At 29.9% G+C, this 20,242-nt stretch overlaps 1 protein-coding gene across 2 annotated transcripts; it reads left to right on the top strand.

The window, feature by feature from the left end:
• Positions 1 to 502: 502 nt before the first annotated feature.
• On the top strand, positions 503 to 10,741 carry Dnai2 (dynein, axonemal, intermediate chain 2). 2 transcript variants are annotated; one of them, XM_075306340.1, is made up of 5 exons: positions 503 to 1,608; positions 1,744 to 1,922; positions 6,616 to 6,853; positions 10,158 to 10,377; positions 10,577 to 10,741. In XM_075306340.1, the coding sequence occupies exons 1-5, from the start codon at positions 538 to 540 to the stop codon at positions 10,627 to 10,629; spliced, it is 1,761 nt and encodes a 586-aa protein (XP_075162455.1). In that variant the 5' UTR covers positions 503 to 537; the 3' UTR covers positions 10,630 to 10,741. The 2 variants fall into 2 exon arrangements, with proteins under 2 accessions (XP_075162455.1, XP_075162456.1); XM_075306341.1 differs by having other exon boundaries at positions 10,158 to 10,381.
• Positions 10,742 to 20,242: the final 9,501 nt, after the last annotated feature.

The raw sequence follows: 20,242 nt of genomic DNA, 5'->3' as shown, positions 1-20,242 counted from the left end.
TACCATCCAATGTGTGTTCTCCTTATGGACCATTATCTTCATCGTATTCGCAACTGGCAATACTGTTTACCGTTATCCATGAAATATTGTTGCCATGGCAGTCATGATTTAGTTTTCAAACAAGTTATTTTGGTGCATAGCAAAGTTGAGAAATCGATGGCAACAATATATTATTTATAGCAGCTAGCAGATGCGGGTTTGTTTCCGTCACCTACCCACAGTCACTATGGTTGGATTTATGGAATTAATTTTGGAATAATAAATACTTCCAGCAAGAAGGAAGTATTTATTCTCAATCAACCATTTAAAAGATTTGTTGTCAATTTGTTACCATCCAATTCGTGTTTTCCTTATGAACCGTTATCTTCTTCGTAATTGCAACTGGCAATAATGTATACCGTTATCCATGAAATATTGTTGCCATGGCAGTCATGGTTTAGTTTTCAAACAAGTTATTTTGGTGCATAGTAAAGATTTTGTTCGTAAAATTCATTTCGAAATACTTGTTGACTTACTTATTTTTTTTTAATAAAAACTATGGAGTACACCTATAAAAAAGAGCGCCGACATTTTGGCCATCCAGTTAAATTTTCCAATAAAGATGAAGTGCTCTTCTCAGAAAATTCCAATAGGGAAAATTCCAAACCGTATATTCTGCGAAATCCCATTGACCGTGATACGCAATATGCTCATTCCATGTCCTTGAGTGAGGCCAATACAGAGAGGGCCACTTACAAGCATACGGGCATAACCCACAATGAGGGAGGTTGGCCTAAGGACATCAATATGCATGATCCTGAACAGACGGTACGCTATAAGCGTAAAATAGAGAAAGATGAAAATTACATAACACAGGTTATGAACCTAACCAAACCTATGGAACAATACATTTTTCAAAATAATGCCGTAAATATTTATGAGAACTATTTCGATGATTTGGAACCGGCTCCATTGCCGGAGCCATGTAGATCACGTACCATCAATGTCTATAGAGATCCCAATCCCATTAAAGTACCGGTAACCCATCTCAGTTGGTCACCCGATGGTGGTATTAAGATAGCTGTCAGTCACTGTGATATGAAATTTCAAGGTGATAAGACCGGCCAAAAATGCAACTCATATATTTGGGAATTGGAAAATCCCAATGAACCCTATCTGACGTTGGAGCCAAAGGTCCCATGTGTTTGTTTGGAATACAATCAGAAGGATCCCACCAGTTTGGTGAGTGGCATGTATAATGGTCAGGTTGCAGCCTGGGACACAAGACATGGTAAATATCCGGTGATGATAAGCGAAAGAGAAATATGTCATCGAGATCCGGTGAATTCGGTATTGTGGAATAACTCCAAAAGTGGTACGGAATTCTTTTCCGGAGGCTCAGATGGTCAGGTATTATGGTGGGATACACGAAAGCTAACAGAGCCTTTGGATCGTCTACTTATGGATCCGGTGAAAAGTGATGAACAAGATCTCTCGAGGTCCTATGGTGTATCGGTTCTGGAATATGAGACAACAATTCCCACACGTTTTATGGCTGGCTCTGAAATGGGTATGCTTTTTGGGTGTAATCGTAAGGGCAAGACTCCCATTGAGAAGATACAATTGAGGGTGAGCTTCCATAGAAAGAACATTTTCGATAAAATCTAAAGGAATAATTTCATAGATATAATTAAAGAGTTCATTATATTTATGAAAATATTGCTTTGTCAATCGTGTATAATTGAAAATCGAATTTTTCTCCAGATGATGTGTCACCTGGGTCCCGTCTATGCCATAATGCGTAATCCAGCATTTGTTAAGAATTTCCTAACCGTTGGTGATTGGTGTGCCCGCATATGGTCTGAGGATTGTCGAGAGAGCTCTATAATATGGACTAAAAGTAGCAACGCCATGTTAACCGATGGATCCTGGAGTTATACAAAGTGAGTTTTTCTCAATAAGTCTGAGCTTTCGTATTCCACACAATAGAAGAAACAGTTTTCAAATTATTCGCAACCAAAGCTAATGTCGACTGGCGACTTTTATTTCTTATGGCAAGGCTAAAATACGCGGCAAAATAATGTGACATACGTAGCGATAGGCGGTGGAGAAAAATAAAGTAGTGTTGCCATTTAGTGTGTAAATATAAACATAGCGATAGGCGACCACTTCTTTACGTGCATTTCTTATGTATGGGAAGCTCAAATTCCGCGATGGAATACCATGACGGCGAGCGGCGTGTCGCCAAATTTTGGGCTTCCCATGAGAAATACACTTACTGCCAGTTTCGATCGCCTCGAGACGAACGATTCTTCAAAAATCCCATATTGATATCTCGAAAGCCAGAGTCTGTGGAATCCCAATTGTTTCGCTGTTCGATAGTTAATCATAAATAATGAGTTCATGACAAATTTCAGGATTTTCTAGCAAATATGTTATATCTACAGTTATTTTAGTTTCAATCTAGACGAACGATTCGTCCCGAGCCGATTTTGTGTTTCATGAACAGGCAGTTAAATAAGTGTTCGCCTACCGCCTATCGCTATACTTACACACTAAGTGTGTAAATATAACCATAGCGATAGGCGGTAGGCGAACACTTATTTACATGTATTTCTTATGGGGAGCCCAAAATCCGCGACAGAATACCGTGACTTGTCTATAAATACATATACTGAAGACTGTTGGTATCTGGTCCGACATTGCCTTAAATTTGAAATATACACAGAAAAAAAAGTGTCTCGTAAATTTAAGAAGATTTTTACAATAATTTATTACAAGAATTTTCCAGAATTTTAGTTCATTTTTCGTATCTTCAACGAAAATTAACTACTCGAAAGGAAATTTTACAAATTCTGAGTAGCAATCGTTTAGTTCATGGCCTACAAAATACGATGGAAATTTCCTTAAAAAATTTCTTAACTGGTAGTTAAAAATTCGTTTGTCATGGTATAAAACTACTTGTGAAATGTAAAGTACTTTCTAAATAATAAGTGCAATTTACCATAAGATTTTTTTGAATGAGAAAATATTTTTTTACGAAAAATGAACTTGAAAGTGGATAGCAATTTCTTACTGACAATTCCTATAGTTAATAATTGTTGGTAAAAAAACTACCCAATGAAATATTTTTAGTTCACATGTAATTATATTTATAGACATTTTCGTTAAAAATGGTAGTTAACATTTCATGAAAATTTTGCAAATTTTAAGTTAATCGTTTCATCGTTCATAAACTGGGGCCAAATCACCGCATTCGTCATCGAGTTCTGTTTCGTATAGAGAAACATTTCGATCGCATTACATTTTTGGATCACCGCATTCGATCGTAATTTATTTTGTCTACTACTTTTTTTTACATTGCTGTAAACATATGGTAATAAGAAATTGGAAGATAGAAGAATTTCAAAATAATTTTTTGTTATCAAATTATGTTATTTCTGAGATATTTATATTGTTTTTATGTTTTTTTTTTTTTTTTTTTTTTGTTTTCCTCGTGTTCGGATTCAGAGGATGAGTACAAAGTGGCATTAATAAGGAAAAATATTCGTGACAAAAGCAGTCCTTTAGCATAGCCTGAAGTAGAGTAAGTGATTCTATTTTGAAGTGAGTGCTTTTAACTAATTGTGTTTTTAACATCCATAGATTTAAAAGACGTTTTCATCTGTCAAAAGAAACTTTTAAATATGTTCTTGAAAAAATTAGTTTTTTTTTGAAGCGGCTACTGAGCATTCCTCTCTTTGATCCGTTTCCCTAAATGCAAGTAATATTATGTTTTCTTAAATGTATTTTGCCAAAATAGAATAATTATTACATTTTCACCAACTTTTTTCTTTTTGTTTACCTTTTTTCTGCCCAAAAATCACTACAAACTTCGTTTTCGATAGCATGCTACCTATCGTGTTCAACTTCGAGTAGAAACAATTCGATAACGACTGCGGTGATCCGCGTAAACTACACTACGATGACGAATTACTCGATTTCGACTGCGGTGATTTGGCCCCTGGTGTGCCTTTACGAATATTATTCTTAGAGTAAATTTTCAGCAGATGCGATGAACTAATGTATAGTACAGAGATCTTTATCGGCATAGTGGAATGTGATTAATGTAAAGATTATGTTACTTGAGTTTTGTTGTGTATACATGAGCGTGTGGGGTTGTTTTTATTTTTGTTCATTTAGTGGTTTGTGTGTGTTTGTTATTGGCGGATGGTTTATTTGGCTGGATGAGGTGTTGTTTTCAATAAAGGCACATGTGTTTTTGTTGTTGTAGGAATGTTTTGGCTTTGTTTGGTTTTGTTTGGCATGATTCAGTTGTATAGTTGGCGTTGGCGTGGGCTGTTGCATCTTTTTAGCTGGTATGCAACAAGGGAATATAAAGACGTGGAATATTTTGGATTTTTGAGACATACAATATGTCAAGAAAGTGTTTTGACAATAGGTTAAAAATTATGTTTTGTTCCAAAATTAAATATAATGAAATTTAAAAAATATTTTATTATGTATTTTGCAAAGTATACATACGTACACAGCATTGCTGCAAAAAAATAAAATATTTAATATTTCAATCATTTCTGGAATTTGAAATATTTGGCAATGTCAAAAGACTTTCTTGACATACTGTATATTGGTGTTTGTTAATTAAACCTTTTAAATGAAAGTTATTAATATTTTATCGGTAGTGTAGAGAAAAGTTATTAAGAATATTTAGGAAAATATGTTGAAATTTAAAGTATTGAAATTTTTATTATTTAATGTAAAAAAATAATATTCAATTACAGATGAATTTGGAAAATGTTTGTTATATCTCAGCGTATAGCTTAGTCATAAATTGGTAAGTATTGTTTTTTTTAATATGGCTTTCTTTTAAAAATAATATTTTTTATGTATATTACTATTTGTTAATTTTTTTTTTTTTGGAAACCAGTTTAATGTTTTTCTTTGTTGTAAAAGCAATATTTAATTTCAGAGCAACTCCAAATGGGTTCGAACAAATTTAAAAAATAGAGAATTTGTAAGATTTCTTTTAAAATTTGGCTTTCTTTCAACTAGAATATTTACGTTTTTATGACCTTTTTATCATCAAAATTACAGGTTTTTAATACCTTATTTTAGTATTTCTTTAATCAATTTTTTTGGAAACCAATGTAATATTTTTAATGTAAAAAAACAAATATTTAATTTCAGAGTAACCCCTTAAAAATTTGAAAAAAATTTTAGTACTCCTTTGCTTGTAATTTAATAGTGAATTGGTAAGGATTCTTTAACTTTCTTTTAACCACAATATTTGTTTTTTTATGCATAATATAATTTTTTTCATTAGATTTTTTGGAAACCTATTTAATAATTTTATTTAATGTAAAAAATAAATATTTAATTTCAGAGTAGCCCAAATAAATTTGGTCAACTTTTTATATTTCCTCTCAGCGTACAATTTAATAGAGAATTGGTAAGTTTTATATTAAAACTTTGGCTTTCTTTCAACTAGAATATTTATTTTATTATATCCTTCACTTCGATAATGAGTTTATTTAGAATACTTCATTATTTCTCTAATTGTTTCAGGTACAAATTTTATGAGATACGTTTTCCAAAGAAGAGTTAAATTCCTTACACCATTTGATAAAATGCCCCAAATATTATAAGTTACAAGCTAAAATGAAGAATTAAAAATTATATTTATTACATGGTGTTAATTTTTAACGATTTTCATTATTGTTTCCATTTTTTCCAGCAAGATATGGGAAAAAATTACCTACGATGAATAAAAAAAGGATAAGTCAAAATGTCCAAACAGCGAGTTCAAATGAACTATTCTCTGTTCCACGTGGTCATAATTTTTATTCACAAAAAACATTGTATTAAGAACTTTCATCATAAGTTTTTATAATAAAGTACTTTTGCTTAAAGAAAGTTTAATTTTAATGTATGAAAATTTTCATAATAGTAAAACGGTTTGTTGTTCCTTTAATTATTTAATTTCTCTGTACTGTGGAATGATTGATTTGAAAATAGTTTAGTCGTCGACATTTTAAAGAGACTGTTAACCAATTTTTATTATCGGGTTTCTCACAAAATAAGCAAGTAAACCAAAATAATACTGACTTTTTAACTTGGTAGGGGTATATAAATCTTATGGTGTTGTAAAAATGAACTGAACTACAATGTTATAGATGAACTAAAATTTAAGAATATTATAAACTAGACAAGTTGAAAAAAATCTTAAGGGCTAAATCATGGTCAATATTACTACAGTTTAGTTCATTTTGCAATGGAAAAGGGTTCACTGTTTTTTCAGTGTAGACTTCAATTGGCATCAAATGTGAAATTAAGATCTTTTTGCACACATAAATAAATACGATAATTTATATCGATCCATTTACGATAGAACTACAAATTAGTGGTATTAAAATGAGATTTAGTTATATTACCCGGAGTCGATGCTGATGAAAAATGCTGTAGTCGAGTCGATCAAAATTGGCTCGATTCCACAGCCCTGGATGGGAGCCGTATTTTAAATACTTCTGTCATGACTTCGTCATAATTCACTGAAACACCTGAGAATTACCAAAATTATTTTTTTTAATCGCTTCACATGTCTTGGAAAACTAATAATGATTTTTTTATATAATGCAGGGTCTCTCAATTCTTTATAACCCGTATGGATGGTGTATTGGACACATGGGATCTATTACAGCAACAGAACGAGCCTGTACTCACGGTGAAAGTTTGCGACGAACCCCTCTATTGTGTGCGTACCAATGAAAACGGTAAATTTGTGAGTTGCGGCAGCAAATTGGGTGCCACATTTCTCATTGAAGTTTCGGAGAATATGGTAACCTCGAATAAAAATGACAAACCTTTATTGACAGCGGTAAGATTATTTATCCTTATTCATTTCGTTGGTGAAGTTAGCATAAAATATTATATCATACAACTATTTTTGAAAAGAACAAAAAAAAATCATCTCCAAAATTTGATGGGAATTGTTAAAACCATGGATTGGAATGAAATTTTGACAAAATTTTCTATAGAAATAAAATTTTTACAAAATATTCTATAGAAATAAAATTTTCACAAAATTTTCTATAGCACTAAAAATTTGAGAAAATTTTCTATAGAAATAAAGTTTTGAGAAAATTTTCTATAGAAATAAAATTTTGAGAACATTTTCTGTAGAAATAAAATTTTGTTGAATTTTGACAAAATTTTCTATAGAAATAAAATTTTGGCAAAATTTTCTATAGATAACATTTTGGGAAAATTTTCTATAGAAATAAAATTTTAACAAAATTTTCTACAGAGGTAAAATTTTGACAAAATTTTCTATAAAAATAAAATGTTGACAAAATTTTCTATGTTGACAAAATTTTCTATAGAAATAAAATTTTGACAAAATTTTCTATAGAAATAAAAATTTGAGAAAATTTTCTATAGAAATAAAGTTTTCAGAAAATTTTCGATAGAAATAAAATTTTGAGAAAATTTTCTGTTCTATGGAAATACAATTTTGACAAAATTTTCTATAGAAATAAAATTTTGACAAAATTTTCTATAGAAATAAAATTTTCTATAGATAAAATTTTGGCAAAATTTTCTATAGAAATAAAATTTTAACAAAATTTTCTACAGAAGTAAAATATTGACAAAAGCTTCTATAGAAATAAAATTTTGATAAAATTTCCAATAAAAATAAAATTTTGGCAAAATTATCTGTAGAAAAAAATTTTTGACAAAATTTTATTTCTATAGAAAATTTTGTCAAAATTTTATTTCTACGGATAATTTTGCCAAAATTTTATTTCTTTAGAAATAAAATTTTGACAAAATTTTCTACAGAAATAAAAGTGTGGCAAAATTTTCTATAGATAAAATTTTAGCAAAATTTTCTATAGAAATAAAATTTTAACAAAATTTTCTACAAAAGTAAAATTTTGACATTTTCTATAGAAATAAAATTTTGACAGAATTTTATATAGAACTACCATTTTGGAAGAATTTTAGGTAGAATTAAAATTTTGACAAAATTTTCTGTAAAAATAAAATTTTGACAAAATTTTCTATAGAAATAAAATTTTGACAAAATTTTCTATAGAAATAAAATTTTGACAAAATTTTCTACAGAAATAAAATTTTGACAAAATTTTCTATAGATATAAAATTTTGACGAAATTTCCCATAGAAATAAAATTTTGACAAAATTTGCTATAGAAATAAAATTTTGGCAAAATTTTCTATAGAAATAAAATTTTAATAAAATTTTCTACAGAAGTAAAATTTTGACAAAATTTTCTATAGAAATAAAATTTTGACAGAATTTTATATAGAAATACAATTTTGGAAGAATTTTATATAGAAATAAAATTTTCTATAGAAATACAATTTTGACAAAATTTTCTATAGAAATAAAATTTTGACAAAATTTTCTATAGAAATAAAATTTTCTATAGATAAAATTTTGGCAAAATTTTCTATAGAAATAAAATTTTGACAAAATTTTCTATAGAAATAAAATTTTCTATAGATAAAATTTTAACAAAATTTTCTACAGAAATAAAATATTGACAAAAGTTTCTATAGAAATAAAATTTTGATAAAATTTCCAATAAAAATAAAATTTTGGCAAAATTATCTGTAGAAAAAAATTTTGACAAAATTTTATTTCTATAGAAAATTTTGTCAAAATTTTATTTCCACAGATAATTTTGCCAAAATTTTATTTCTTTAGAAATAAAATTTTGACAAAATTTTCTGCAGAAATAAAAGTTTGGCAAAATTTTCTATAGATAAAATTTTAGCAAAATTTTCTATAGAAATAAAATTTTAACAAAATTTTCTACAAAAGTAAAATTTTGACAACATTTTCTATAGAAATAAAATTTTGACAGAATTTTATATAGAAATACCATTTTGGAAGAATTTTAGGTAGAAGTAAAATTTTGACAAAATTTTCTATAGAAATAAAATTTTGACAAAATTTTCTATAGAAATAAAATTTTGACAAAATTTTCTATAGAAATAAAATTTTGACAAAATTTTCTATAGAAATAAAATGTTGACAAAATTTTCTATAGATATAAAATTTTGACGAAATTTCCCATAGAAATAAAATTTTGACAAAATTTTCTATAGAAATAAAATTTTGGCAAAATTTTTTATAGAAATAAAATTTTAATAAAATTTTCTACAGAATTTTATATAGAAATACAATTTTCTATAGAAATAAAATTTTGAGAAAAATTTTCTATAGAAAGAAAATTTTGGCAAAATTTTCTATAGAAATAAAATAAAATTTTGACAAAATTTTTATAGGTATGAAAGTTTGACAACATTTTCTGTAGAAATAAAATGTTGACAAAATTTTATTTCTATAGAAAATTTTGTCAAAATTTTATTTCTATTTTATTTCTATAGAAAATTTTGTAAAAATTTTATTTCTATAGAAGATTTTGTCAAAATTTTATTTCTATAGAAAATTTTGTAAAAATTTTATTTCTATTGAGGATTTTGTCAAAATTTTATATCTGTAGAAAATTTTGTCAAAATTTTATTTCTATAGAAAATTTTGTAAAAATTTTATTTCTATAGAAGATTTTGTCAAAATTTTATTTCTATAGAAAATTTTACCAAAATTGTATTTCTACAAGAAATTTTTTCAAAATTTTATTTCGATTTAAATTTTTGTTGTTTTTTTATTTCGATTAAAATTTTTGATAATTTTCAATTTTTGATAGCTAAACTCGAACTTAATACTCACCTTTACATACACAGAAAAAAATTACACTAAATTTTTTCCAGTTAAAGACTTCATTGATTTTTTAAAAATATTCAATGAAAAATATAATTGGTTCAACAAACTTTTGAATTGAAATAAAAATCAATCACAAAATTTAATAGTATCAATTAATTTTGTAATTGTATCTATTCGTTTTTTAATTGACTTTCAATTAATTTTTTAATTGATACTATCATTTCTGTGATTGAAGACATTTTAATTAAAAATTTATAGATTAATTGAACAAAAAATGTACGAAATATTTGTATTTTTATTATTTTCACAGTATAATTTTTTATATGGAGATTTCCCTTTATAAAACGAAATTATTACCATCTTTTAGCAGTTCAAAAATTGTGAAAAACAAATATTTTTCCAAATCTATTTTTCCGATTATTTTCAGATGTTTGAACGAGAAAACCGCCGTGAAAAGATTTTAGAAGCAAAATCACGTGAAATAAAACTTAAAGTGAAAACCAATCAAGGTCAAGATCAGGGTGATTTAACTATGTTGAATGGCAAAGTAAATGTGGCACCTTTCCAATCCGTATGTGAACAAGCTGAGGCAGAATATTTTGCAGCGGTGGAACAAGAGCGTTTGCGTAGAATGCCAGGCAACAAGCGTAGGTGCTTAGCAATGGATTTTTGTCTTAAGGACCGTTACTAATTTTTGATCGGTTGGAAAATTTTTGACTCATATTTTTTCGTGTACATTTTAACGTGGTATTCCATTGAAGTAATCGAAATTAGTACAAACCTTAGGGCAAATTGTTTGTTTTTGTTTTTATTTAATTATTATTAATTATATTTTATTCATTACAGAGGATATGGAAGAAACTGAAGTATCAGAGGCAGATAGCACATCAAAGGCTTAGATCGCTAATGGAAATATATATATTATTTTATTTTTGCTTTTATTAGAATACAACAAATGTTAGTAGTTAAAGTTTAATAGCTTAAATACATTACCAGGTCTTAGATCCAAAATTATTTGCATTTTTATTTTCCATTTATTATTTGTTGTCATTTTATTTCAAGATAAAATCATAATCAATTTATTGTTAAAAAAAACTCGATTTCGAATTTTTTAGTCTTTAAAACGATTAATCGACTATTAAAATTTTTGAAAATCTTGTCAAATCAAGAAAAATTATCAATTAAAAAAAATATCCAAGAGAGTAAAACTGGATTTTACTCCCTTTGCTGAAATTAGCAAAATGAAAAAAATAAATATATTAATTTTTTTTTGTATAAATATACACCAAAAGCAGATACACTAAAAAAGCAGATCGAAATTAACCCATTCCCTGCCATTGTACTCGCTTGAGTACAGAAAATTGGCAACATTAAATCTCGCAGAACTTTGTTTATTAATGAAATTAGGCAACGTTTCTTTTTTGTTTTTTTGTTATGTTTTTTTTGTTGGTGTGTAATGGGTTAAGTACTAACACCTGCAAGTTCTTACTGTGAAAAAAACCTCCAACAAAAACTTGCAACTTCTCTATTTCACAAATGTCAAATGTGATCTCTTCCTTCACAGAAAAAATAATACCAAAATATTTCCAATTAAAAAGTTAATTGAAGCTGAAAAAATTTTCAATTAAAAAATAATTGATATAATTAATCAAACTTGAAACATTAAGTTATTTAGGTCAATGAGTGAAATGTTTTAATTAAAAAATAATTTATAAAATTAACTTTTTAATCAAACTCGGAAACTGACTTAGTCACTTAAAAACTTATTAATTTGTTTTTAAATTTTCAATAAGAAAGTTAATTGGTACAATTTTTAATCAAAATGAAAACACAAAGTTGTTTAATTGATTCAATTAAAAAGTTAATTGGAAATTTGATAGAAGTTTAACTAAATAATTAAATTAATTAAAAAACTGATTGAGTTTTCTAATAGACATAAAAAAACTTGGATTGAATTATTTATAAAGCTTATTGTTTTTTGCAATCAACATCAATTATATCTTTAATTGTGTCAATTAAAAATTTTATTGATATTTTCTAATCAAATCAATTAAATTTTTTATACCCTCCACCATAGGATGGGGGTATATTAACTTTGTCATTCCGTTTGTAACACATCGAAATATTGCTCTAAGACCCCATAAAGTATATATATTCTGGGTCGTGGTGAAATTCTGAGTCGATCTAAGCAAGTCCGTCCGTCCGTTCGTCCGTCCGTCTGTTGAAATCACGCTAAATTCCGAACGAATTAAGCTATAAACTTGAAACTTGGCACAAGTAGTTGTTATTGAAGTAGGTCGGATGGTATTGCAAATGGGTCATATCGGTCCACTTTTACGTATAGACCCCATATAAACGGACCCCCAGATTTGGCTTGCGGAGCCTCTAAGAGTAGCATATTGTATCCGATCTGGCTGAAATTTGGTACATGGTATTAGTATATCGTCTCTAACAATCGTGCAAAAATTGGTCCATATCGGTCCATAATTATATGTATGTAGCCCCCATATAAACCGATCCCCAGATTTTACCTTCGGAGCCTCTTAGAGGACCAAAATTCATCCGATCCGGTTGAAATTTGGTACATGGTGTTGGTATATGTTCTCTAACAACCATGCAAAAATTGGTCCATATCGGTCCATAATTATATATAGCCCCCATATAAACCGATCCCCAGATTTTACCTTCGGAGCCTCTAAGAGAAGCTAATTTCATCTCATCCGGCTGAAATTTAGTACATGGTATTAGTATATCATCTCTAACAACCATGCAAAAATTGGTCCATATCGGTCCATAAATATATATATAGCCCCCATATAAACCGATCCCTAGATTTCACCTTCGGAGCCTCTTAGAGGAGCAAAATTCATCCGATCCAGTTGAAATTTGGTACATGGTGTTGGTATATGTTCTCTAACAACCATGCAAAAATTGGTCCATATCGGTCCATAATTATATATAGGCCCCATATAAACCGATCCCCAGATTTGACCTCTGGAGCCTTTTTCAGGAGCAAAATTCATCCGATCCGGTTGAAATTTGGAACGTGGTGGTAATACGTGGTCTCTAACAAACACGCAAGAATTAGTCCTTATCGGTCCATAATTATATATTGCCCCCATATAAATCGATCCCTAGATTTGACCTCCGAAACTTCTTGGTAGAGCAAAATTCATCCGATCCGGTTGAAATTTGGAACGTGGTGTTAGTACACGGATGAAAAAGACTGTTTTTCATATGTTTGGCTATAAACATTATATGTTTGGAACACAAATTTTTAAACACAATATTTTTGAGTGCAAGCATATAATGTTCATAAACTAGCATAACATGTTTGGGACATATATGTTAATATGTTAGAACATATTATGTTTGGGACATAAAATGTTTGTAAATATAATATGCTTGGATGCAAACATATATTAATTTAGAAATAGCCTATAAACATATATGTGTTTAGTAGCTTGGAGGGCTATTTAACAGGGAGCGATATTGAATTAAGTTGGTGGTTGTTGCTTGTTATTACAAAATTAACATTTTATTTTTCCTTGGGCAATTGATCAGCTACTTCTTTGATCCTTACAAACTGTGTGGTCCGCTGTTCGAATCCCCGTCCGGCAAAAGGTAAAATTAAAATAAAAAAATCATAAAATTGAATAATTTCTTCTACAATGTTTGTATTACAGAAAAAGGTGCTAAGAACTAAAAAATCTCGTGGAAGTGAGAAAGATGTGGGGGAATATACAATTAGGCAGAAACAACATTTTGAGCATTCAGGTCGAAAACCTATATTGTTAGCACCTATATTACCTGTTTATTTTCATAATTCATTATGATTGTAAATATATAAATAAATAAATAAAATTTTGAGCACAATATTGTTTGGGAGAATTTTTTTAAAAATATAATATTTTTGGGTGCAAAATGCTTCCAAACATATTATATGTTCACATAATAACATATTGTTTTTTGGAAGACAACATTATTGAATTTGGATGCAAAAATACAAAATGTTTGGAACTTGGACTACCCAAACATATATTGTTTAGACCAATATGCTTTCAAACATATTATATATTAGAAGAGATCAAACATATAAATGTTTGGGCAATACCCAAAAATGTATATGCTTGAAGCAAAATATGTTTGTATATGACCGCTAATAACCATGTCAAAATTGATACATATCGGTCTATAGTTATATATAGCCGATCCCCAATCACACAAAAATTGGTCCATGTCGGTCCATAATCTTGGTTGCCACTCGAGCCAAAAATAATCTACCAAAATTTTATTTCTATAGAAAAATTTGTCAACATTTTATTTCTATAGAAAATGTTTTCAAGATTTTATTCGTATAGAAAATTTTGTCAAATTTTATTTCTATACAAAATTTAGTCAAAATTTTATTTCTATAGAATATTTTGTCAAAATTTTTTTTCTATAGAAAATGTTGTCAAAATTTTAATTCTATCGAAAATTTTGTCCAAATTTTACTTCTATAGAAAATGTTGTTAAAATTTTATTTTGTCAAAATTTTTTTTCTATAGAAAATTTTGTCAAACTTAATTATATATGTATTTAATCGGCCTATTTTAGTTTAATATATACCAAGTATAGACTACCTTGCAATCTAGAAAACGGTGTTAGGAAGTTTTAAGATACCTTGCCATTGGCAAGTGGTACCGCAACCCAAGTAATTCCATTGTGGATGCCAGTCTTCAGTAGAAATTTCTACGCAATCCATGGTGGAGGGTACATTAGCTTCGGCCTGGCCGAACTTACGGCCGTATATACTTGTTTGATATTATCATTTACGTGATTGAAGATATTTCAATTAAAAAATTAATTGGATCAATTACTTTCCTTATTAATTAATTTCCATATTTTTTCTGTCGGTTCTCTTTTCTGGCTTTTTGGACTTCCGGAAGAAATTTGTGATAATTATCAAAAAATATCGGGTACACGAGCAGCGCTATTGTAAGGAGAATATGGTGTTGCCAGTATTAGAATTTCCCCATTAGCGTAGCTAGACAATTTTCCTAGGGGGGGCTATAGCCCCCCTAGCTAAAAATTTGTAGGCTGAACTTATATACAAAAATAGACATCAAAATTATATAATAAAGCAACTAAAAGTAGTTCCACACTTTTCCCAGCAAAAAAAATTGGGATTTTTATTAAAGGCACAACTTTAAAAGCACTTCCAAAAATGTCCTCACAAAGAAGTTAATTATATTAACTGCACAGGAAGTTTTTAGTTCAGTTTTTTTCATATTTTAATGCGCAATTTTTGTTTTCTTTTTTTAAATAGTTTAAAAAAAGAGTAAGAATAAATAAAATGGTAAAAATTATTCAAATTTTGCCACAAAAATGCTAAATCCATTATAGAAAAATCGATAATTTTTGAAAATATTGAAACAAGCGTTAGAATGCATTAAAAATCATAAAAAATATAAAAATTATTATAAATTAATGTTTCTTTAAGCTCGAGGTCTTTATAAATATTTATATAATTCTAACAAAAGTTCGACCAAAAATCAAATAAAAAACGAATAAATAAAAATTATTTATTTGGGAAAATATCACACAACGATATGGATCACACCGTAAGAAGTGATGCAAATTTATTGCAACGGCTGTTGAAACGGTGGACATTCGTTCTATGACGAGTTCCTATTACATTCATCGCTTCTCCGCCAATTTTGCACCACTTCCGGACCCAAAAAGAAAATGTTCACTTCTTTTTTGGCTACGCTTTTTTGCAGCATTATTAAGATATTAATTTATGAAAGAATAGTTTTAATACCAATTACTATTTTTTAATTAAGATGACTAAACCAGACTAAACAATATAATAAAGGAGCTTTACAGCCTGTTTATGTATGTCGAAGGAGCTCTGTGGATCGACTAAAATGGAAACAAACAGCTGAATTTATAACCAAAAAACAGCTGTTTCTATGCATTTCAGTCGATCGATTGAACTCGTTCGACATACAGAAACAGGCTGTTAGTTATTCAACTAAACCATAAGTTCAATCACAGCTCTATTTCATAAATATCAGACTTCAAACATTGCCATCGGCAACTGCTACCACAACCCAAGTAATTCGATTGTGCATGAAAGTCTTTAGCGGAACTTTGTGCGGTTGTATATACTTGTTTAATTTTTATAAAAATGTAAAATCGTAAATATGTTTTCAAATTCTGGGGGGGGCTAAATTTTTTCTGGGGGGTCTAAGCCCCCTCCCCAGAGGCCTTCCTACGCTTATGAATTTCCCCCACGTTGGGGACATGTTTTCTTGGGGATTGCTCGAAATCTGTTCATTATAATAAATCAGGAGTCTAAGACTTACATGAAAATCGTATTTTTTAGAAGAGGCTTAAAAAGGCACATCGAATCCTTAAAATATCACATTTAGGTTAAAGTTAATGTGGCAGCCCGATTCAGTTTCAGGCTCACTTAGACTATTCAGTCCATTGTGATAAAAAAAACTGTCAAGCGAAACTGCGACAGTAGGTGGCAGTCATGAGGAAATGTATCTAATGTCATGCAGTTTTTGTCGGCGCTTCTCTCAAATATCATACAGTTTGCGTCGGCGTCACCCAGTTCAGTTCTCTGCCGGCCTTATGACATCTATACCAAAGATAATAAAAGAGGAAGATGGGAGATTGGCTTGCGTCATACCAAATGTTGCATTTACCAGATTAGTTTAATACATGTTTGTAATCTTTTAGCTGTTTTTCGTTTTTATTTTTTAAATGAAAAATTTAATTTTCTTAATGAAACAATGTTAAATTTTGGGCAACAACAAAAAAAATTACATTTTCCCTTTTATGGAAATTTATTTCGTGCTCTTGTCGTATACTTGTCGTATACGCGTTTGGTTCGAGTATTAAACTAATGTGGTAAATGGTTTGATGTGCTCAGTAGCCAATCTCCTATCTTCCTCTTCTATAATCTTTGATCTATACGGTTGACATTTGTTGTTTTTGAAGAAGAGAAATTTCGTCCTCTTGTTTTCTTAAAACTCTCTGGTAGCTGGGTGTATGTGTCGATAATGCAGTTTTACCATATATTTCTTATGGGTAGGATTGCCATTTTGGTCCGATCGGATCAAAATTGGTCTAAAAAATTATTAATTTTTAAATTTGGTCCGATGGTCGGACCAAATGAATTTTGTTGATTTTGGCCCATTTTCATCAAATTGGATTTCAATCGAAATCAAATTTTTGGCACAATTTCCTGTAGAACCAAAATTTGGAGAAAATTTTCTATAGAAATAAAATTTTGGGAAAAAAATCGTAACGAAATTTTCTATAGAAATAAAAATTTGCAAAAATTTTCTATGGAAATAAAATTTCCCAAACTTGTATAAAAATAAAATATTGGAAACATTTTCTATGAAAATAAAATTTTGACAAAATTTTCTATAGAATAAAAATTTCTTATAGAAATGGAATTTTGATAAAATTTTTTATAGAAATGGAATTTTGCCAAATTTCCTATAGAAATTAAATTTTGACAAAATTTTCTTAGAAATAACATCTTAACGAAATTTTCTATAAAAATAAAATTTTGCAAACATTTTGTACAGAAATAAAATTAAAAAAAAAACAAGTAAGGAAAGTCTAAAGTCGGGCGGTGCCGACTATATTATACCCTGCACCACTTTGTAGATCTAAATTTTCGATACCATATCACATCCGTCAAATGTGTTGGGGGCTACATATAAAGGTTTGTCCCAAATACATACATTTAAATATCACTCGATCTGGAAGAATTTGATAGACTTCTACAAAATCTATAGACTCAAAATTTAAGTCGGCTAATACACTAGGGTGGAACACAATGTTAGTAAAAAAATATGGGGAACGTTTAAATCTGAAGCAATTTAAAGGAAACTTTGAAAAAGTTTATTTATGATTTATCGCTCGATATATATGTATTAGAAGTTTAGGAAAATTAGAGTCATTTTTACAACTTTTCGACTAAGCAGTGGCGATTTTACAAGGAAAATGTTAGTATTTTGATCATTTTTGTCCAAATCAGAAAAATATATATATATGGGAGCTATATCTAAATCTGAACCGATGTCAACCAAATTTGGCACGCATAGCAACAATGCTAATTCTACTCCCTGTGCAAAATTTCAACCAAATCGGAGTTAAAAATTGGCCTCTGTGGTCATATGAGTGTAAATCGGGAGAAAGCTATATATGGCAGCTATATCTAAATCTGAACCGATTTCAACCAAATTTTGCACGCATAGCTACAATGTTAATTCTACTTCCTGTGCTAAATTTCAACTAAATCGCAGCTAAAAATTAGCCTCTGTGGTCATATGAGTGTAAATCGGGCGAAAGCTATATATGGGAGCTATATCTAAATCTGAACCGATTTCAACAAAATTTGGCACGCATAGCTACAATGCTAATTCTATTCCCTGTGCAAAATTTCAACCAAATTGGGGTAAAACTCTGGCTTCTGGGACCGTATTAGTCCATATCGGGCGAAAGATATATATGGGAGCTATATCTAAATCTGAACCGATTTCAACCAAATTTTGCACGCATAGTTACAATGTTAATTCTACTTCCTGTGCTAAATTTAAACTAAATCGGAGCAAAAAATTAGCCTCTGTGGTCATATGAGTGTAAATCGGGCGAAAGCTATATATGGGAGCTATATCTAAATCTGAACCGATTTCAACAAAATTTGGCACGCATAGCTACAATGCTAATTCTACTCCCTGTGCAAAATTTCAACCAAATTGGGGTAAAACTCTGGCTTCTGGGACCGTATTAGTCCATATCGGACGAAAGATATATATGGGAGCTATATTTAAATCTGAACCGATTTCAATAAAATTTGGCACGCATAGTTACAATGTTAATTCTACTTCCTGTGCTAAATTTCAACTAAATCGCAGCTAAAAATTAGCCTCTGTGGTCATATGAGTGTAAATCGGGCGAAAGCTATATATGGGAGCTATATCTAAATCTGAACCGATTTCAACAAAATTTGGCACGCATAGCTACAATGCTAATTCTACTCCCTGTGCAAAATTTCAACCAAATTGGGGTAAAACTCTGGCTTCTGGGACCGTATTAGTCCATATCGGACGAAAGATATATATGGGAGCTATATTTAAATCTGAACCGATTTCAATAAAATTTGGCACGCATAGTTACAATGTTAATTCTACTTCCTGTGCTAAATTTCAACTAAATCGCAGCTAAAAATTAGCCTCTGTGGTCATATGAGTGTAAATCGGGCGAAAGCTATATATGGGAGCTATATCTAAATCTGAACCGATTTCAACAAAATTTGGCACGCATAGCTACAATGCTAATTCTATTCCCTGTGCAAAATTTCAACCAAATTGGGGTAAAACTCTGGCTTCTGGGACCGTATTAGTCCATATCGGGCGAAAGATATATATGGGAGCTATATCTAAATCTGAACCGATTTCAACCAAATTTTGCACGCATAGTTACAATGTTAATTCTACTTCCTGTGCTAAATTTCAACTAAATCGCAGCTAAAAATTAGCCTCTGTGGTCATATGAGTGTAAATCGGGCGAAAGCTATATATGGGAGCTATATCTAAATCTGAACCGATTTCAACAAAATTTGGCACGCATAGCTACAATGCTAATTCTATTCCCTGTGCAAAATTTCAACCAAATTGGGGTAAAACTCTGGCTTCTGGGACCGTATTAGTCCATATCGGGCGAAAGATATATATGGGAGCTATATCTAAATCTGAACCGATTTCAACCAAATTTTGCACGCATAGTTACAATGTTAATTCTACTTCCTGTGCTAAATTTCAACTAAATCGGAGCAAAAAATTAGCCTCTGTGGTCATATGAGTGTAAATCGGGCGAAAGCTATATATGGGAGCTATATCTAAATCTGAACCGATTTCAACAAAATTTGGCACGCATAGCGACAATGCTAATTCTACTCCCTGTGCAAAATTTCAACCAAATTGGGGTAAAACTCTGGCTTCTGGGACCGTATTAGTCCATATCGGACGAAAGATATATATGGGAGCTATATTTAAATCTGAACCGATTTCAATAAAATTTGGCACACTTGACTACAGTACTAATTGTTCTTCTTGTGCAAAATTTTCAGTAAATTAGAGTAAAACTCTGGCTTCTGGGGCCGTATAAGTCCATATCGGGCGAAATATATAAATGGGAGCTATATCTAAATCTGAACCGATTTCTTCCAAAATCAATAGGGATCTATTCTGAGCCAAAACACATACTTGTGCCAAATTTGAAGTCGCTAAAACTGCGACCTAGACTTTGATTACAAAAATGTGTTCACGGACAGACGGACATCGCTATATCGACTAAGGAGCCCACCCTTACCATTTTTGCCAAAGACACCATGTGTCTATCTCGTCTCCTTCTGGGTGTTGCAAACATATGCACTAACTTATAATACCCTGTTCCACAGTGTGGATCAGGGTATAAAAATCCCATAGAAATAGGGTA

The sequence above is a fragment of the Haematobia irritans genome, chromosome 4 (genome assembly GCF_050003625.1).
Source record: "Haematobia irritans isolate KBUSLIRL chromosome 4, ASM5000362v1, whole genome shotgun sequence".
NCBI lineage: Eukaryota > Metazoa > Arthropoda > Insecta > Diptera > Muscidae > Haematobia > Haematobia irritans.
Note: the sequence above shows the minus strand (reverse complement) of the source record. Positions and strands in the feature narration are given on the sequence as shown.

Excerpts from the sequence above, each read along its gene's own strand:
- Dnai2 (XM_075306340.1), top strand. The coding sequence starts at position 538 with ATGGAGTACACCTATAAAAAAGAGCGCCGACATTTTGGCCATCCAGTT. Across the intron at positions 6,854-10,157 it reads ACAAACCTTTATTGACAGCG|ATGTTTGAACGAGAAAACCG; the intron begins GTAAGATTATTT and ends GATTATTTTCAG. Across the intron at positions 10,378-10,576 it reads TAGAATGCCAGGCAACAAGC|AGGATATGGAAGAAACTGAA; the intron begins GTAGGTGCTTAG and ends TATTCATTACAG.